General features: G+C 40.6%; 1 protein-coding gene across 1 annotated transcript in view; it reads left to right on the forward strand.

Moving 5' to 3' along the window:
* prex2 (phosphatidylinositol-3,4,5-trisphosphate-dependent Rac exchange factor 2) overlaps positions 1-18825 on the forward strand; it is a 93979-nt gene that overhangs the window by 61332 nt on the left and 13822 nt on the right. The window contains exons 30-36 of the mRNA XM_005471820.4: positions 1532-1660; positions 2603-2644; positions 4473-4570; positions 4663-4809; positions 8466-8568; positions 8676-8819; positions 8923-9037. Of these exons, the coding sequence (XP_005471877.1) occupies positions 1532-1660; positions 2603-2644; positions 4473-4570; positions 4663-4809; positions 8466-8568; positions 8676-8819; positions 8923-9037 (778 nt within the window). The remainder of the gene's footprint in view (positions 1-1531; positions 1661-2602; positions 2645-4472; positions 4571-4662; positions 4810-8465; positions 8569-8675; positions 8820-8922; positions 9038-18825) is intronic.

Below are 18825 nucleotides of genomic sequence, written 5' to 3' on the forward strand. Positions count from 1 at the left end.
CAGACTTTGGGGAAAGTGTTGTAGGTGGATTTGAGAATGTTTAAAAAAAAAAACCCCAAAACAGATTCCCAGCCATGTCCCCTCTGCCTCTGTACTTTTCCACTTCTTTTTACTTTCAGCCATTGTGGTGTCCTTCCCTTTATAGTGCTGAAATAGCACCACTTAGTTGGGTACTCATCTTCACTTTACGGTTATTGTAGTGCTACTTACAGTCAATGGAAAATGTGACCCTATAAAAGCTCTTGAGCTTGTATGCTATATGATCGTTTAATTTTACTCTGTTTATTTGCTACCTGACCTCCTCCTACCCTTGGTTTTTAACCGCGTTTTCTATTGTTGTGTTTTATCTCTCTAACAAAAATTTGGCAAATGTTACTGGAAAGGACAGAATTTACCCTTTATCATTCCCCACAACAAATTCAAACTAGCTTACATTGCCCTTTTATCCTCCGTGGAGCGCTATTCGGATGACTCAGTCCATTTTAAGATAAGAAAAGCAGTTGACATCAGCAATTGTTTTCTTTCTGTCTTTGCAAAAATGCTATCTGTTTTATATCCCGGTGGTTTGTATTGTGCTTAGCTCTCATATGACAAAGTTTGTTTATTTTATGTTTTTTGAAAGTGACTTTTATGAAGTGCGTTGTGCAGTAAGAGGGGAAAAAAAAATAGAAAATTACCCAGTGATTCTGTCATGTTGATTACTAAAGCTTGCAAACACTCCGACCTATTTGGCGCACAGCCTCCCCTCTCATCTACAGCTGTCCTCAAGTCAGTGCAAATATGCTTGAACTGAAAATAGGTCCGCTTCTCTTTGTGGGTTTGTCTATCTGTGTGTGTGTGTGTGTGTGCGCGCGCCTGTTTGTGTGTGGGTTTGTACGCATAAATTCCCTCAGGACGCCTTGATCAGAGCAGATCCATCACAACTCCAGTAATGTGTGTGGTTGATAGCAGAGCAAATAGGATTATCTGACAAGTAGAGCATTCCTGCGTCTCACACCCTGTCTGTTGCTCTAAGACACACAAAGCCCCTGATAACGGCCACCTTTCTCTCAGAGATCTGTTGTTTTTCAAAGTAAACTTTATTACAAGTCTTTCTGTATAGTTTTTTTTACAGGTGTTGCATCAGATTGACATGCTTTTATACTCATTTTTCAGTACTGTCTGGGCGAGGTGATAAAAAGATTTGATGGCGGGAGTTTAAAATTGATTAATAAAAAAGAAGTGTTGCTTCTGGACATCAGTGACCTATAATTTTCTCTAGGAAGATTGAGCGAGATGGTGCGGCTTGACAAGGAAAGAGAAAAAGATGAGGTTAAGCAGACTGATCTAGGCAAGATATTTTTTTTCGTAAGTGCTTTATGTGTCTTGAACTGCTTTAGAGGCAGAACGGATCATTTTTTTATGCGGTTTTTCTCATTGACTGGTAATCTCTTTATGCAAAGTGTGCCTCACAACTGATATAGAGTACATGCAGTCATGTAGCTGTGGTAGACCCATGCTAATTTGCCGTGTATGTTTGTGTTTCTGTCAGAGTTTCAGCAGGAGATGGAGCCCCGAGTGAGCTGCACCAAAAAGTTGCGTCTCCACGTCAAGCAGGATCCCTGGAACCTTCCCAGCAGCGTTCAGGCGCTCACACAAACCATAACTAAATATGTTGAAGGTCAGCGTGTACCCGAGCACCTCCTCACATGGTCAACATGTGCACCCGGCCCTTACTCTTTATGCTTTTTCAATGCTCAAGCCATATAGCTTGCTCACACAGTCACATCAAATATTTATCATGGATAGAACATGTCTGGCTGGAGAAGAAATGTGCTTTAAATTGACAGAGTATCCAGTAAACCTCGTCGCATTTATGAGATGTAATAATAACCTCTGTTACAGTTGTGTGGGTACAGGCAGTCCCACTAACTGCAGCACTTTCCTTAACCTTTAAACCTGAAACCATCCTGGGATTCATAAATTGGAGGAACAGAGGTGGAGCTGAACACATGCAGAGAATTAAAGAGCTGCACTCTGTGAGATTCCTTTATTTATTGATTTTTATCCAGAGAGGCATTTCGTCCATATTTATTCCCAACGGGAGTGTGTGGTTTTTGTGTTCATTGGCAGACAGACACATACAGTAATACTGTACATGCACACATGGACACACTAGCACTAAATTCCCAGATACAAACAAAGGCCAGCCACACAACACTCCTGGGAAAGGTGAGCGGGCGGTCACGCTTGAGAAAAGTCTACTTATTAATAATAAGCAGAGGCCCTGTGTATGCTACTTTTTTCCCCTCCTCTTCCCATGATGGCTTTTCAAGCAGTGCAGCCTCCTGCTAGTATACCCAGAGCTCTGAGATGACTATAAACAAATGAGGATTTATGTTGTTATCTTTGCCTCTGGTTGTTTTTATGATGTTATGTTTTTTTTATGTGCTCAGATGGAGTGAAGTTACACAGAGTTGTCCTATTTATGACTTTAAGACTTTAAATTTAAAGTATAGGTCAGTTCAGTTAAGGAGAAATGGGTCTGTTTGATTTGATAAAAGGTTGTCCACTGCCTCACTGAATTTTTTTTATTTAATTTTAATTTTTTTGTTTTATTCAGAGGTGAAGACTCGACTGCTCTTGGTCCTACTACAGTATACAGGTTTGTCCCTTCCTTTTACACTGAAGATTTACTCTGTTTAAATACAGATTGCAATAGCAAATTAATTTTAGGCCTTTTTTAAGAGTAAAACCCAAAACAACACGCAGACATCGCTGTGTGCTCGTGACCCAAACTCAAAGCTCAGTAAGATAAGGTAATGAAAGCAACACACATGCAGACACAAAACATGAAAGAAAAGGGAAAGAATTAAGTCACATACCTACAACACAGAAAATAGTTTCATATGTGCACCTGTAATTATAGAGCACATTTTTCTCTTATAATTATAATTCAGTTCAGGTTCATTTCTATAGCACCAAAACACAACGACAGTTGCCTCACATCATAAAGACCCAACAATTATAGAGGGAAAACCCAAACAATCAGATGACCCCCAAAGAGAAAGCACTTGGCGACAGTAGGGAGGAAAAACTCCATTTTAACAGGAAGAAACCTCCAGCAGGACTGGGCTCGGGGAGCCATCTGCTGCGAGGGGTTGGGGGTGAAGAGGGGGAGAGAGAGGACAAAAGGCACAATGTAGATGCGAGCCAGAGATTTATATTAAAATTATATTATATTAAAAAATATAAGAGTCAGAAGTACATTGCCATGTCTAAGGGTTAGATCGCAGTTTCTTACAATAGAAGGTGTCAGGAGCCCAAAAATTGAAATCCCTCCCATCTGGCCATCACTTAAAAATAAACACATTAATAATCATTCACCTGATTAATATCATGTGCCTTGTATACGAGAAGCTGTGAAATAAAATATCAGTTCCCTCCCTTAAAAACTGAGGTTTCTGCTGGCCTTCAAATCTGCTGTCAATGATGAGGACATCCAGATATTTTAAGGATTTCGAGCATCCGTCATCTTTTGTTAACTTAAGCTACACTCCTGAGAGTCCGTAATCAGAGAGTAGCAGGTATTTGCCCTGAAAACTTTGAAGGAACTGGGTCAAGTACTTCTAATGGATTTTGGATAATAGCATTTTAAAATGACCCATCAAACGCTAAAAAACCACTAAAACCACCCCTACCTTTATCCTTTGAAATACTGTTTTGAGAATGACAGTGGGGACCTGAAATTTAGCATAATTCCTATTATGGATAGTCTCAGAAGGCATTGCAGGTGGACAGTGATGTATTATAGTTACAGGTGTATGATTTAAAGAAAAACAAAATCCCATAGTAAAAACGTTGGGAACCACTCCATTAAAAATAACTTCCACATTGCCACAATGAAAGCTATAAATCAAAATCTATAGGACTACTTGTGTTGGCGCTATTATACTGGAGAAGCCAGGACAGAATAACTGCTGATAAAACTCAGACATTACGCTCATTTACAGACCCCCGGGAACTGGGTTAATAGTGTCAAAAAGTTTGCGGTCATTCCCTGCAACATTCACATTATTCATTTCTGAGGGGTTCATGAACCTATTTTTAACTCAGTTGGATTGCTGAACTTTTTAAAGGGGCCTATTTCTCTGGAAATTATGGCAGCCAATTATTTTTCGCTTGGGCACACCTGTCATTTGCTCTCGTTTTTTTCCTGATACATTATTTAATACCCAACACATGTGGGGGGGTGGGGGAGGGCAGCCTTTTGTTCACCTTACTGAAAATCTCTTTAATTGCCATAACAGACCTGTGGCACTTATTTCTTTGACCCTCATTGCTTTACACTGCAGTTTTTAATCTTGACTCTTCGCTCTGTTGTTTCTCCGTCATCTTTTCCTGAATGGACTTCTCAGCTGCTTTCACTGCTTGAGCTCTTTACTCATCCTGATTTTCTTTTCAGTCTCACACCTCTCTTTGTTTCATTGCAGACTCAGAGATCCAGCTACGTCGCGATATGGTATTCTGTCAGTCTCTAGTTGCGTCTGTGTGCGCCTTCTCCGAGCATCTGCTGGCTGTCCTCAACCAGGTAAATTATGTATGTGAGTTGTTTAGAACTGGGAATTAAGATACAGTTATTTTCCTCAGCTCTCTGCTTAGCTTTTCTGTATTTTCTCTCAGTTCTGCAATGTAGGGAAAGACATGGACCAGGAAATCCCTGACTCCCAGGACCTTCAGGAGGCCCAGGAAGCTAGCCGTCGATGGCTCGAGCAGATTGCCAGTGCTGGGCTGCTGTTCCACTTCCAGTCCCTCCTTTCGCCCAATCTGGTGAGCGACAGATTGGATATAGACACTGTGAAAACAGGAGTTTGCTGTTCAGTTTGTTGTAAATAATCAAGTCTGTTACTATGCATATTTTTGCATTATATAAAAGTAAATGTTATTTTTAAATGACAGTTATAACCATAGTCGCATCAGCTAAGTGCTATCAGGGGACATCATGTGTTTAGAAATCCCCTTGCTCACATTTGTATTTTGTTTGGCACATTCTCCCTGGGTAAGTGAACTCTTGCCATGCATGCTTGACATCCTTGGAGATTCTGATGGTTTGTATTTACTCTTTCTATGAACGGGTCTCTGTTTGTGGAGCAACATGACCCCTCTTGAATTTGAACCTAAAAGGCTTTAATTTCTAGTCTATAATTCATGTGGTGGTAAGAGATATGATGTGATATATTACTTATCTTGCCAGAGCGCCTTTCATGTTCTGATAAACAAACAGCATACCAAACAATCAGTCATATCAACCAGTATTGGTTGCTAAGTTTCAAAATCATGTGAAATATGTTTTCACAGGACGATGTTGACTCAGTAACTACTAGTTGCACAGGACCTTTGGCCTGTGTTTGTTTTTTATGTTATTGTACAGCACTTTGGTCAGCTCTGTTGCTGTTGTTAAAAGTGCTATATAAATAAGTGGTATGGCCCGCTCATGAACTTTAACATTTAACTTGCTAACTGAGGCTTGTAGAGTCTAAGATGCAGCTCTTGGGCTTTTTGCTGTTTTTCCCAGCCTTGCACAGTTTGAGCTTGGGATGAGTCCATTGTGGCGTTGTGTTAAAACACATCTGAATGCTCCAGAGCTGCAAAATCACCAAACTTCTGCTTTTATAACAGTGCTCACACTTGCTAATGATCACTTTTTCTCATGACTGTATGTTATGAGCTACGCAACTAGATTTTGCTTTGAGCTACAGCTCAGTCATTAACTGCAGCTACCAACTAAGATACTATTTATGTGGATTTTAAACATTTATCATCATCGATCAATACGCCACTACCAAGTTGCATGGTGGACCTCAACTAAAGCAATATTTTCAAGATCCCAGTTGCTACTGCTGTGCTCCATCTGCTGTTTCACAGGTATCGGACAGCTTCCTGGTCAGCGTAGTTACTGTTCACACTGGATCTGCTAACTCAAGGTGTCCTCACACAGCAGACCTCAAATGCCTTAAAAACCAAAACACGTAGTTGTTTTAGCTTTGTTTTTGCCAGATTGTTTTTTAGCACACAAGTCTAGGCAGGAGTTCATTATGAACAGCCGCTGCTAATACCGAGCCAAGCACAGACTGCAACCTCAGTGGGATCAATATTAACATTTCCCACCAAGGTTTTTAATAAATTCAAATGTGTCTTCAACCAAGTTCGAGAAGCCAGAATTTTAGTTTATGTAGCTGAAGGACTGGTGATATGTTTTTGAAAGCTGTTATTTGCTTCTTTACCGCCGTTTGTGGATGACTGTTTATTTAAGTTAGAGGGGTAGGTGGCTTATGTCAAGACCTAGGAAATGATGGTCGATTCTCTTTGCCTGCTGCCATACTGCCTTTTTCTCTGCACGCCTTCCCCTCTCTGTCTGTCTCAAGAAATTTCTCTTTCAAGTGTCTCTGTGGAACAAACTAGGGCCGCGGTACCTGCAGGTGATTCCAATGAAATCTCAACACGTTCCTTTTCAGGGCACCGCATGAAAGGCGGTATGAGTGGAGATGGGGACGCTGTGAACGTGTGTGTGTTTGCGTTTTTGTGTGCACTGAATACCGTGTGTGTCGGGGGTAATGTGTTTATGTCACATCCTCTGAGATAAACTTGCCCACACACACAGCAGGTGTCACTTGGCAGGACAGTGGGTACCCTTCTGTCACATGTCGGGCCATCTCAAATGTGTTTTTAGAAAAAGGCCCTAATCCTCTTCCACCGCTGCTCCTGTTTATCCCTCTGCATGTGGTGGATGGAAAGCAGAAGAGACGGGGGAAGAAATGAAATGGGAAGAAGGGTGACTGAGGAGCGCAGTGTGTCAGAATCAAAATATTCAAGGTGCTATCACTGTGGCCACAAGCAGACGCGCTTGCCATTAGGGTTGCCTCTGTGGATGCTTGAAATGGAAACATGTACACACACACAGTCAGAGATATATAAGCAATCAATCTGAAGCAAATATGGACATATCAATGCTAAAGTGCTGTGCCACTACAAATCTGAGTGATGGTGCACTTAAATTTTTTTTTTCAGTGAGGACCACTGTACTGCAGTCAAAAGAAGACTTTTATTTCCATCTGCAGTAATTTTGTATTAGGCTTGAGCAGACACACAAAGTTCCACATGCATGTATGGAAGGATGAGGATAACTTCCATCTGCATAGATGAAAAGTTAGTGTTAGTGATGGTGAGAGCACAGCAGGGTCCCCTGTAAAGAGCAGAGCATGCGTCAGTGGCAACTTTTATATTTATCAGATAAATATAACTGTATGGGTCAGACACAGCGCGAAAAAAAAAAAAAAAGATACAGCATGAAAATGAGAGCAGTGTTGGAGGTGGATTACATCAGTTAGTTTACATGCATGTGGTCTTTATACACACTTAAAAATGTTACTTAAAAGACCCAATGATTGTGAAAATCTAAAGTCCTTCATCAGTTAGAGTAGGCAGGGGTGGTGTAAGAAACTACAAATATAATATATTATAAGATGTGTATATATAAAGTTATTTTTCATCTCCAAGTGTGTAGCATGTTAATATTAAAGGATTATTCTATTCTATTAACAGTAAGACGTGCAAAATGTCAAACTAGCCAAAGCCAACACTAAAGGAAAAAGTAAAACAAAGCAAAAACTGGTTGGATAATATGACTTCTCTACTGTGATCATCACAGATTAATGGTGAAGCTAAATTATGATTTACCCTTGTTGAACTGTGTATCAGCTAACAAGATTTGCAGCCTTGTAAACCATGAGGTATTATAAATTATTAAGCCACCGCTTGAATGTGAGAACTTCATTATTCTCCTCTGGAGGAAGATTATATTTGCTGTTGTTGGGGTGTATTCTACATGCATGCAAACTCAACACAGAAATGCTGCAGCTGGCTGGAGGACCCACCAGCCTCTCCTGCTGTGAAGTCACAGTGCTGACCTCTGCAACACCCTGCTGCCTGTGTGGAGTTTGCATGTTCTCCTGGTGCCTGTGTGTGTTCTCTGCAGCTACTCTGGCTGGATGATGTGTTAAGTGGTGATTCTAAATGAATCACCATGAGTGTTCCTGGTTGTCTGTCCTGTTGAGTTAGCCCTGCACCACACTGGTGACTTGTCCAGGTGTACCCCACTTCGTGCCCGGTGACAGCTGAGAGGAGTTTCAGCCCCTTTGTGGCACTGAATTGGATAAGCAGGAGAAAATGGATGGATGGAGGCATGCATTGCGCATTACAGATTAAAGGTTAAAATGTCTTATTTGGTGGATGGGCCATAGCTTTTTCCCTTCTGAAAACCAGGTGTCGACATTACCCCTGGCTGCATCTTACCTGGTAAACATTATACTAATGGCTAATGTGCCCTCAAGCAGAAGTAGTTCCCCTTTTATTTAGGATCTGTGGTTAACCGGCCATTACATTTTCCCCCTTTTACAAACACTTTTGTGCTCTTATTTTCTTTTCAGACTGATGAGCAAGCCATGCTGGAAGACACTCAAGTAGCCCTAATTGACCTGGAGAAAGTCACCTTCTACTTCCAGGAATTTGAAGGGGAGCCTCTTGTTGCTAGTATGTACTCTGTTTTAGTTCACATTAGCATCTTCTGAAGGTTATCATTACAGAGTTCTGATTGCTATTAATAAATTCTAAACTCTTCCTTTCCTCTCCTCTGGCAGACATGCCCATTTCATACCAGGTGGAGGGCAATCTCCAGGCCCTGAAGGTTTGCTTCTACCTTGAGAGTTTCTACTTTTCTCAGCTGCCTTACAGGCTGAAAAACGGAGGTGGTGTCAAAATCTACCCTGTGCTCTTCACTCAAGGTAGAGTGAGCCTAGCTGCTGTAAAAAGATCAATCCTCACATTATGCGTGGTCAGTATATGCAATGCCTTTATCTTTCACTTGATCCGTTGATCCCTTTTTAGCGCTCGAGAGTATGGAAGGATACTACTACAGAGATAATGTGTCAGTGGAGGAATACCAGGCCCAAATCAATGCTGCCTCATTGGATAAGGTCAAGCAGTACAACAAAAGACTGAGGTATTGTAAATGACACACACACACACGGATGGATTAGATAGATCCAATAGGTTGTAAAACACAAAATATCCAATAACACAAGAGAATCCTTGAAACAGAAAATAAAAAAATCTCTACACTCTTAGGTGGATTAAAAGTAAATTAAAAGTACAAAAAAATAAAGGATAAATAAGAGTTACACAAAAGGCTACTGGAATGTCTGCTACGCTAATATGCGTATGAACTGTGTGAGTCACACACTCACACTTTGAGATTGCGTTCCCTTTGTGATTTGGCTTTTTTACAGTCTGATATAAATCAAAACGACCTCCAATTCAGTCAGACTTGGGTGTCAACACCCAGTGGGGCCTCAAGGTGATTGGCTGAGAGAAGCACAGCGGGAATGTTTTATGATTGGCTGCGAACGCACTCAGCAGGGGGAAGCAGTGATTGGATGAGGGCGCCCAGCATGTCACCGTTGCTGATGCAGAGCATTTAGAGCTGCTGCACTCGGTTCCCTCGCACCACATTGGTTTGCTGCACACCTCTGTGAGACCCTCTGTGATTGGCCAAGCGAGGATAATTAAATATGATGAAAAGAAAGGAGGAGAAGACGCCTTCGGGAGTAATAAATGAGAACTTAACTTTATTTAACTTCCTGAAAATGGGAATGAGCGAGTGTACAGTTGTGGTCAGAAGTTTATATATTCTCAGCATGGGCGTGAATGTCATGGTAATTTGTGGTCTTTTAGTGATTTCTTTGAACTGTTCTTTTTCCAGGGTGGAATGATTATACAGCACATGTCTTTAATGACATTAAAAAACAAATTTATTTTTTAATTTATCTAATCCAGACAGGCTCCTGGGTTTTTCCTAACATCCTAACCAATTTCCTCTTATCTGAGGATGACAGTTTGGGTCTTCTTCCAGACCTTGGCAAAGTGATGCCCCATCCGAATAACTTGTATTTGCATACAATTGTTTGAACTTAGAAATGCCTCCAAGAAACCTCTTAAAACATGTGTAAATGTGCAATTCTTCTTCTTCTTAGATTTTCAATGAGTTTCTTGGACTTTCTCGTTGTTCTGACTATTGGTGAGTTCTCTCAAACAAATCCTTTTTGTGCTTCAAAGAGTTGTAATCAATCACGATCACCTATGAGAAGTTAACAGGTCTTGGTCTTGTCAAGCTAAAAGATACTGTAGAACTTTCAACACTTTTAAAAACTTTAGGTGAGTGTATGTAGACATTTAAGCCTATATGTATAATTTTAAGCCCATGTGAATGAGAGAAAAATCCAAAATAAATTCAAACTCCATCCAATTCTTGTTTTTCAAAGTCATTAAAGATGTAATCTGTACAATCATTCCAATCTGGAAAAAGAACAGTTCAAAGAAATCATTAAAACCCCCAAATTACCGTGACTTTCATGCCCCTGATGAGTGGATGTGAACTTCTGACCTGCAGTTTGCACGATGTTGTCAGAGGATCGCTGCCGTTTTATTGAAGAGGCTAGCTTGTGATTTCACAGAGCTGAAATCACATTAAAACCAGCTGTGTATAAACTGGAAATTCTTAGACTATCTAATTTAGAAGTTACATGTGGCTTTTGAAGTGTTACAAATGTCCTGTTGCAAGATGAGAGCTTAATAAATATATAGGCTGATTTTCTTTCAGTTATGATGATTGGACACAAATTCATCATAGAAGAAAGCCTTCTTTACATCCTTCTGCCAGTGTAACTAAGAGTCCTGTTACATCAACACTAAATAATGATGATTTTTATAAACTATCCTGGTTCATAAAAATGAGCAATTCTTCCCATGGAGAGATGTTTAAAGCCCAGTTAAAATATGTTTCCCTCGCTGAATACCTAGAAAGTTCGATGAGTTGACATGTCAGCGTCGACTAAACATCTGCTGCAGGTCGGGCGGATAATTAAATACAAAGCGGATCTTGTATCAGAACTTTTTCTTAGCATTCAGGGACGGGCTGCTGTGGGGTTTGAATAATTTAAGGTTTGAGCAGTCGCGTGCCACATCAGTACCGAACCACTCAAGCAAAGTGTTCATTTACTAGGACTGCTTTCTGGGGAGAGTTTTTAAATTGTTTGCAATGTTTAGTTTGGTGAGTGTTTTGTGAGTATCAGATTGCCCAAAGCAGAGTTTAGGAGAGCAGATTTTGCTGTGCATGGGGCTTTTCGGCTTGCCCTCCTAACTCTTTGTGCGTCAGATCTCCTGGGACTCTACAACCTTTTTAATAGTCAAATATTGCTATTTTGTTGCATCTCTTTCATCTCATCAGCTCCATTTCTGCAGACTGCATTGAAGATAAAGGTTATCAGTATCTAAAATGTCATTAGTCTAACCTTTTCATCTTCTTTCCTATTGTAACCTTTTCACATGAATTATCCAAGCAAACTCTTTTGTTTCTAAATGGTGCAAACCATACATGTACAGTAGGAACTTTCTGGAATTTAGCCATGTTATTTAGGACAGCCTTTGGTTTGACATGTGTGCACATGTACCGTAAATGTCTGTACACTTATACCTTTACTTTAAAAAAAAAACTTAAATTGAATTGACAGTACAGGCTCCAGCATTAACTCAGAGCAGATGTGTCTTACAGGCAAGCAAGTGTGGCTGGTGATTTTTGGGAGCATTAGGGGTGCTGGGTAGGGATTTGGAGAGGCAGTGTGCTTCAGGGATACAAGCAGAGTGAAACTGTTGGAGACTGTGCTCTTCTCAAATACTGCTTTTCAGCAAAACCTGTTGCAGCATAAAACGGCTGATTATTTCAGTTGAAATCCAATAAGCTCTCTAAGCTCTCAAGACAGTTTTCAGGCCTCATGCTGTATATATACCGCAGTCTAGTGGGGTGAATCAGGGGGTGTAGAGTTGACATATATATCTGCTCCCAAGCAACGACTCTACAAAAAGTCACCTTTTTTTTTAGAGCAGAAAAAGTCTGGGCAGCAGTTTGACTTATTTATTTTCTGCTGATGTGATTCCCTGCAGCAACACCAGCGACAAATCACAATGCAAAGAACACGAGCTGAGCACATTAACTTAACTGCAACTGTTTGTCAGTAATTGCTTCCACCTCTGAGGTGGAATTATTTCTGTTGTGCATTACTTTGAATATATAATGTTTCTATCATTTTCAGGATTAATCATGTCATGAGAAAATCTCATTTTTCTCCTTCTTTCTGACGCCCCCTTGTAAACCTCCCCTTTCACTCTTGCTGCCATCCATTTTTCACAAATCACATTTTGTGGGAAAATACTGTAAAATGAAATGTGTCCAGTGAATTAACGATGATTAATACACGTGATGATCCTCAATGAACTTTTTGCCGTCTTTGAATTTGTTCGAGCTTTAGGGTTGTCCGTATCTCAAAGCAGTGTTTTTATTGCACCCCGGTTTCATAATAGAATTTGAAATGGTGAAAAACAACCGATCTATTTTCATTTATTAGAGAAAGTGGGGAGGCGTCACCATGGCAACCAAGACAACAAAGCTTTCAGAAGAAGTGGGAAACCATCATCGTTTTCTAAAGTGAACCCAGTAGTTTTTAACGCTGTCTAAATGTAACCAAGTGAATTCTTTTTAGTCAATAGCATATTTAAAAAAATAATAGAGAAGCCATGTGAAAGCCAGTGATGTGGAGGACTTGAACTTTAGGTCTCTGCGGTGAGCAGTGCGGTGATTTAATCACCTCACTGAAACGATAGTCACTAAAATGATGTGTATATCAGGAATAATGAAAAATCAAGTTAAGGATCACAAAACGCGCACAAATCAATACTGCAGCTTCAAATTTGCTAGGGAATCATTCATTGTCATTCATTTATATGAAAGTGAAGTAAAGCCAGATGTAAACAACTGCCCGTTTCTGCTCCCACCCGGAGTGTTTCCTTGTTTTAAACGTCACAAAATAAACAGTCCCAGGTGGTTTTCAGTAGTCAGTGCTGTGGTCTCACTCCGTGTAATATTACCAGCAGTTTTCTTTTGCCGGGTGCCATGTGTCATCCGGCTGACCACAGACCAGGCTGTGATGTCACGCCTCTCTCCGCTGCAGAGTTCCAACCTCGAGCACCTCGTTATCCTTGGAGTTCAGCCACAGCAGTGTTGGGTTAAACCCACGCTGTGGGCCGGAGCCAGAGGCTGACTGACAGACAGACAGAGCGCTGAACACACATTACTGAACTGAATGAACTGCAGGGCTGAGGGTTGAACGCTGTCTTGCTGTCGACTCCCTAGACAGATTCCCATTATTCCCAAGAACCCATGTGCATTTGGGACCCTGAAGGTGTAGTTATTTAGAAATTAGATTTATTTTTTTTTAAAACTAACATTTCTTTATCAAATGCTGGCAGTGGAATCATTTTGAATTAAATAAAATTAAAGGTAAAGAGAGCTTCTCATTATATTTTCCTCTTGTGGGATCCCATTTAAAAGAAACAAGTTTTTCTGCAGTAACGATTTGGGGTTTGCGTGCATCATTTTGTACATGCGGTGCATTTCATTGTGAAATGCTGAAGCAGAAGGTAATATTTTATGTCTACATCAACTAATATTTTTGTGCTTACCCTGATCTTTGCCAGCATGTGTTGTGGCAGATTTCAGAGCGGTAAATAATACCACGATCTGTGTCTATGGCTTCCACTGTTCGTACCCACAAAAAGACAGCATGATCTGTGCGAACCCATCATGTCGGATGAAGTCACTCACAAGTTTAACCACAAAACATGAACTCATGGGCCAGAATGGGTTAGTCAGCGGTATATAGAGCCAGAAACTGCACCCACGTTTTCAAGCTTGCATAAACCATCTTAGCTGACATGTGCATTTATCTAAAAGGACCTGGAAACACTGATGTGTTCAAAAGTGACAGATTCCTTAGTCACAGGTTTGCGGTTCGCTTAAATCGCATGCAAGTTCCCTGTCATGCAAAAATCACAAAGATATTGAGTTTGTTTGAGGGAATAAGAAAACTCTCTCAAAATGGGTAGAAGTAGATGGAAAGAAGAGAATCCCCACCCCCACCCCATCCACCTCCCTCCCTTTAGGATCAGTAATAATAGAAGAGGGAAGATTGAAATGGTGAAATGGCAAGGTGGGATTTCAGAGAGGGGATGAGAATGATGGGTTGAGGGCAGTGTGTGCAAGAGAGAGTTGGTCAGGGAAAGTAGATTGAAGAAAGGAGAATCAGAGCAGAGAGCACGCAAATGCATTATTCAAAGAGAGAGGGGGGGAGAGATTATTGCAGGTTCATGATTTTTATCACATTTTGCTCTTATTGACAAGACCTTTCAGGAGGGACCTGGGTTTTCCATGTAGATACACCCTTCCAGTGCAAGACTATAAAGGTGCAGCAGTCGCTAAATGTAGTCTGCTGGTGAATTGTATGTGCAGCATATTTTTGTTGCAGGTGTAACAGTAACTGAGAGTGTAAGCAGGAAGCCTCAGTGGAGAAACTGCAATGTTGTGCTGCAGCCACTGAGCATTTCTCCCTAATTAAAACACATTTGGCAGTAACGGGGGGAAATGTTTGGCAGTTGATGTCCCTCTGATTTTAAAAAGAAGAAAAAAAGCTTGATTTATGTGGATATAAAAATTCTACACAGTCTGACAAATGCAGTATAATGATTCTGTGCATGCTGGTTGATAAGCAATAAATTTAGATGTATAGCTCTATCCCATTGTTGGTTTATATTATTAGACTGTTTAATGTTTTGTTAATTAAACACTCATTTGTCATCACACCGCAGCTTCTTCTAAGACATTTGCGCTTATAGATACTCTACCAGCCATATGGACCCCATAATCATATCGCTGCACTTTACGTTGTTTAAGCAAAAGTGTTTAATGCCTGTCACAGGCTATATTTTCAAGTCTAACACCGTTGCAGTATTCCCTCATTCCTTTTTAGATTTCACTTGCCTGCGGCTGGAACAGAGCATAGATGTGTTAAAGTGCCAAATGTCCATCAATGCGATTCACTTGATTAGTTAATGGCTCGAGGTAGGTTTATCCTATACTTAGATAGCTGCATGTATCCACTCCAGCTGGCATCCTCAAAAACAACAACAAAAAAAGGCATGTAAATTTATACCAGCAATAAAAGCCTCCTGGGCAGCTTCCTTGGCGCAGATCTCTCAGGACACATCCTCAGTATATGCCCAGAAAATGAGATGAGTAGTTTGACATGACTTTAGATTGTTCCACATGCAGCACAGTGCTCAACATCACCAGTATGTAGCTGTGCTCCAGTAACACAGTTTCTACCTCTAACCGATGGTGTTTTTCCTTCCTCTTGGCTTACGGCAGTATTGTTATAGCAGTAGCTACTGTGGCAAATTCTTCCATTCGACATGCATTAGCACTGCGGGACTCTTAAACAATTACGCTTCCGGGTGGAGCAAAAGTCATGCAGCGGTGTAGCTAGTTTGAGTATTTTTAGTTTAGTGAAGAATTTGGCTTAATTGAGCTATTATAGATATTATGTATTTATGGATAATTCTAGATATTCAGTGTTATTATAGAGATTGCTTATGGATATTAACCTAACTTCAGCAGGAAGATATTTTGGTCTTCTATGCTAGTCCCAAGCAGCATCATTGCTTTCTTTCTGTTTTTCTCCACTTTGGAAAATGCTGCAGTTTTTACTCTGGCAGAGGGAGTCCCAATTCACTAGAGCTCTGAGGAAGGTGGAGAGGCTCCGTTCTACTCCAGCTAGTGTGCACTGAACCCCTGTTTATAAAGCCCAGAGGGCTGAGCTTTTCCCCATTTATCACTTCTCTTTGATTCAATCATTGATTGGCTGTAATGATGACAGCTCTGCTCATAGTGATGCTTAATGCTGTGGACCTTGACTCATCTCTCTACCACGTTCGGCACTAGTTTTAAAGATCCAGGAATACTTTGCATTTATTTATGTGCCCCATTAGGATCATAAATTTGGTCCCCATTTTAAGCAAGTCGCTCACCTTGTATTTTAGTAAATTTGCATGTCCTCAGTTTCCCAGTGACAGCGTTTTAGTCACACAGTAACTACTCATGGCATTAAGATACATCCAGCACAATGTTGCTTTAGCTGGAAAGGACTGGAGTTTCTTTATTATGTTGCATGACATACATGCCAGTGTATTCACAGATGTCATTTTGTCATTAAAGTATTCACGTTTTAAACCAGCAAAGATCAGGTCGTAACATGTACATATTACATCCACCAACATGTGCTTTTTACATTTTTGTAAAAATAGGGCAAATGTGTGGGATAAGAAAATGACTTTCCTCACACTTTCTCACACACCATTTCACTGGTGTCATTGCGCTAACATCGCCATGCGGTATGCGAGGGCCCTAGGAAGCCCTCATTAGCCTCCAGTCAGCTCTTCCACACACTTCAGAGGTTGGTGGAGAATTTAATAATGGAGGGTGTCATTAATCATGGCTTTCTGAGTGATTTACATGGACCAGTACGGACCTCTGGAAGGTCATACATAATGGCATAAATTCAAGACAATTTACTTGTGTGAATGAGTATGAAACTAAACCCACAGAAAACATTAACACGTTTAATTCAAGGGGACAATTTATATTTCTTTTGGACGGTTTAATGTGCAGGATGTGGCGCTAATACAAGCATTCCCACGCTACTTGTCTGAAAACATCTGTGCCTCAGATTCCTCTTCGTTGACGTTGCAGCTGACTGCTAATGCTGCCGTGCTGTAAAGGGCCTCGAGAGCCCTATTGTCATGAAGGTAGAGAAACAAAGAGAATTAAGTATTCTCATTGGCTCAATGAAAGAAAACCGGCTACACACAGAGCAGGTCATCTTTGGCCTGCAGCCAAATTCTCCATTAGAGCCTCATATGAAACGCTATTGGCCGTGTGTGTGTGTGTGTGTGTGTGTGTGTGTGTGTGTGTGTGTGTGTGTGTGTGTGTGTGTGTTCGTGAGCGTGTGTGTGAATGCGGTTTGGGTTTTTTTTTTTGTTGTTGTTGTTATTTCAGAGAGAGCCACAAGCAAGCTTTACCTATGGTTGTCTCAATCTCTACTAAAAGCAAAAACACGAGGAAGGCAAATTCTTGTAAGCACGACAAGCTTGATTGCGCATATTTAATGCAGCCTTTATTTTTGGTACACACTTACTTTCAGATGGTAGGCTCAAGTTTTGATTGGCATGGTTTTCCCCAAAAAGAAACAACAAAAACAATACAAAAAAACCACTTGAGAATTAAATAAGAGAAGTTGAGATTTTTCAATTTTAACATTAGAGCATGCAGGTGGGTTAGAAAATTGATGCCTGTAAGGGGAGTCGATGCCTTGCCATTAAACTGGAGCAGTTATAGTGTGTTACAGTGTGAAGAAATAACACCCAGTGGATTTGTCAACCCTGTGTGTGTTTGTGTGTGTTCTTTACCGCACGGTGGTATGTTTGCGCACTGTGTGTGGCCTTAAAATGTCATATTTCACCCATAAAGGTTTCTAAGGTGCTCAGTTTCCAAAGCTCTGACAAAACATCATCAGCTCAGGAGATGTAACGCAGGTCCTTTTTAAATCACACATCACTTGTAAGCTGGACTCTTATTATTTTGTCATTAGAGAGACCTCCACGAGAGTCTGGCCCGTTCCTTGAGCTGTGGTTGGTGGTATTTTTAGTACAACTCTTACCGCAGGAGGATGAGATAATCAGTGGGTATTATGACCTTGGTTCTGCAAAAAAGAGGTGCGCAAGGGCGAGACGAGGTGCGTCTGTTTTGTCTGAAAAAGATAAACAACTGTGTGCAGACGAAGTAGAGTTGGACAGTTACACAAAAGTCGACTGCTATCGGACAGATTCTATTATATACGTTTAAGATAAAAGTCTGAGCAGTTGACCGATAAGGACAAGGGTGAACGGGCTCACAGTTGGAGTAAACAGATAACAGAACAGGAACTATTTCAGGGTGAGGAATTCCAATAAATGTCATTTTGTGTGGCGTTCAGTCTTTCAATGCTTGCTGCTGATTTGGTAAGTGAATAGTGTTTGCTTTGGAAGCTGTTGAATGTAACCTTCGCTTACTTCTCGGATTTGTCCTTGAACGCCACACTCGTATTCCTCGTATTCCAATAAGTATGCACTCACTTACAAATGGAGTTTAAGCCAAATACTAAATGACCGTTTACCCCTGACATGTGTTATTCGGCAATTTGTGGGCTTTTGGCCACTTTAAATGCTCAGACTATCTTAGTCTGTCTTGAGCATCATTTGAATGATAAGGCCATCTTGAACCAATTACATGGGCTGTTAGCTGCATCTGAACCCTTAGTAAAGTCTGCTCATAGTCCTTTTGAAGAGCACACCTCAGAGTTAATGCATCATTTGGCCGATAGGCGTTAATTACTTGGAAACATTTACATGTGAAAGTATAGACTCAGGACTCATCTGTATCACAGAATAGATGCATGCTGTGTTATATTTAAACAGGCTTAAGTGATTAGGAAAATTCAAGTATTTTGTACACACATGCATTTTTCCCCGGGTGGGTGCAGGTTTCCTTCAGTTTGACTATAGTGTATATTTAATGTTTGTTTTCTCATTGAATTTTCATTTCAGCCGGAATAGTTTATAATCACTATAAAATCTTGAGTCAGGGATGTGTTAACTATGCCCTGATTAATTAATTTCATTAATATTATGTCAAGCAGAAACACCACAGACATAATGAATGCCTGCTTGGCTTGATTTTAATCACTTAATAGCAGAGTGAATGCAGATGAATGAGATGTGCTTCACTGATTCTTGTAAACAGTCTCCCTC

Source organism: Oreochromis niloticus, linkage group LG9 (assembly GCF_001858045.2).
Source record: "Oreochromis niloticus isolate F11D_XX linkage group LG9, O_niloticus_UMD_NMBU, whole genome shotgun sequence".
Taxonomy (NCBI): Eukaryota; Metazoa; Chordata; class Actinopteri; order Cichliformes; family Cichlidae; genus Oreochromis; species Oreochromis niloticus.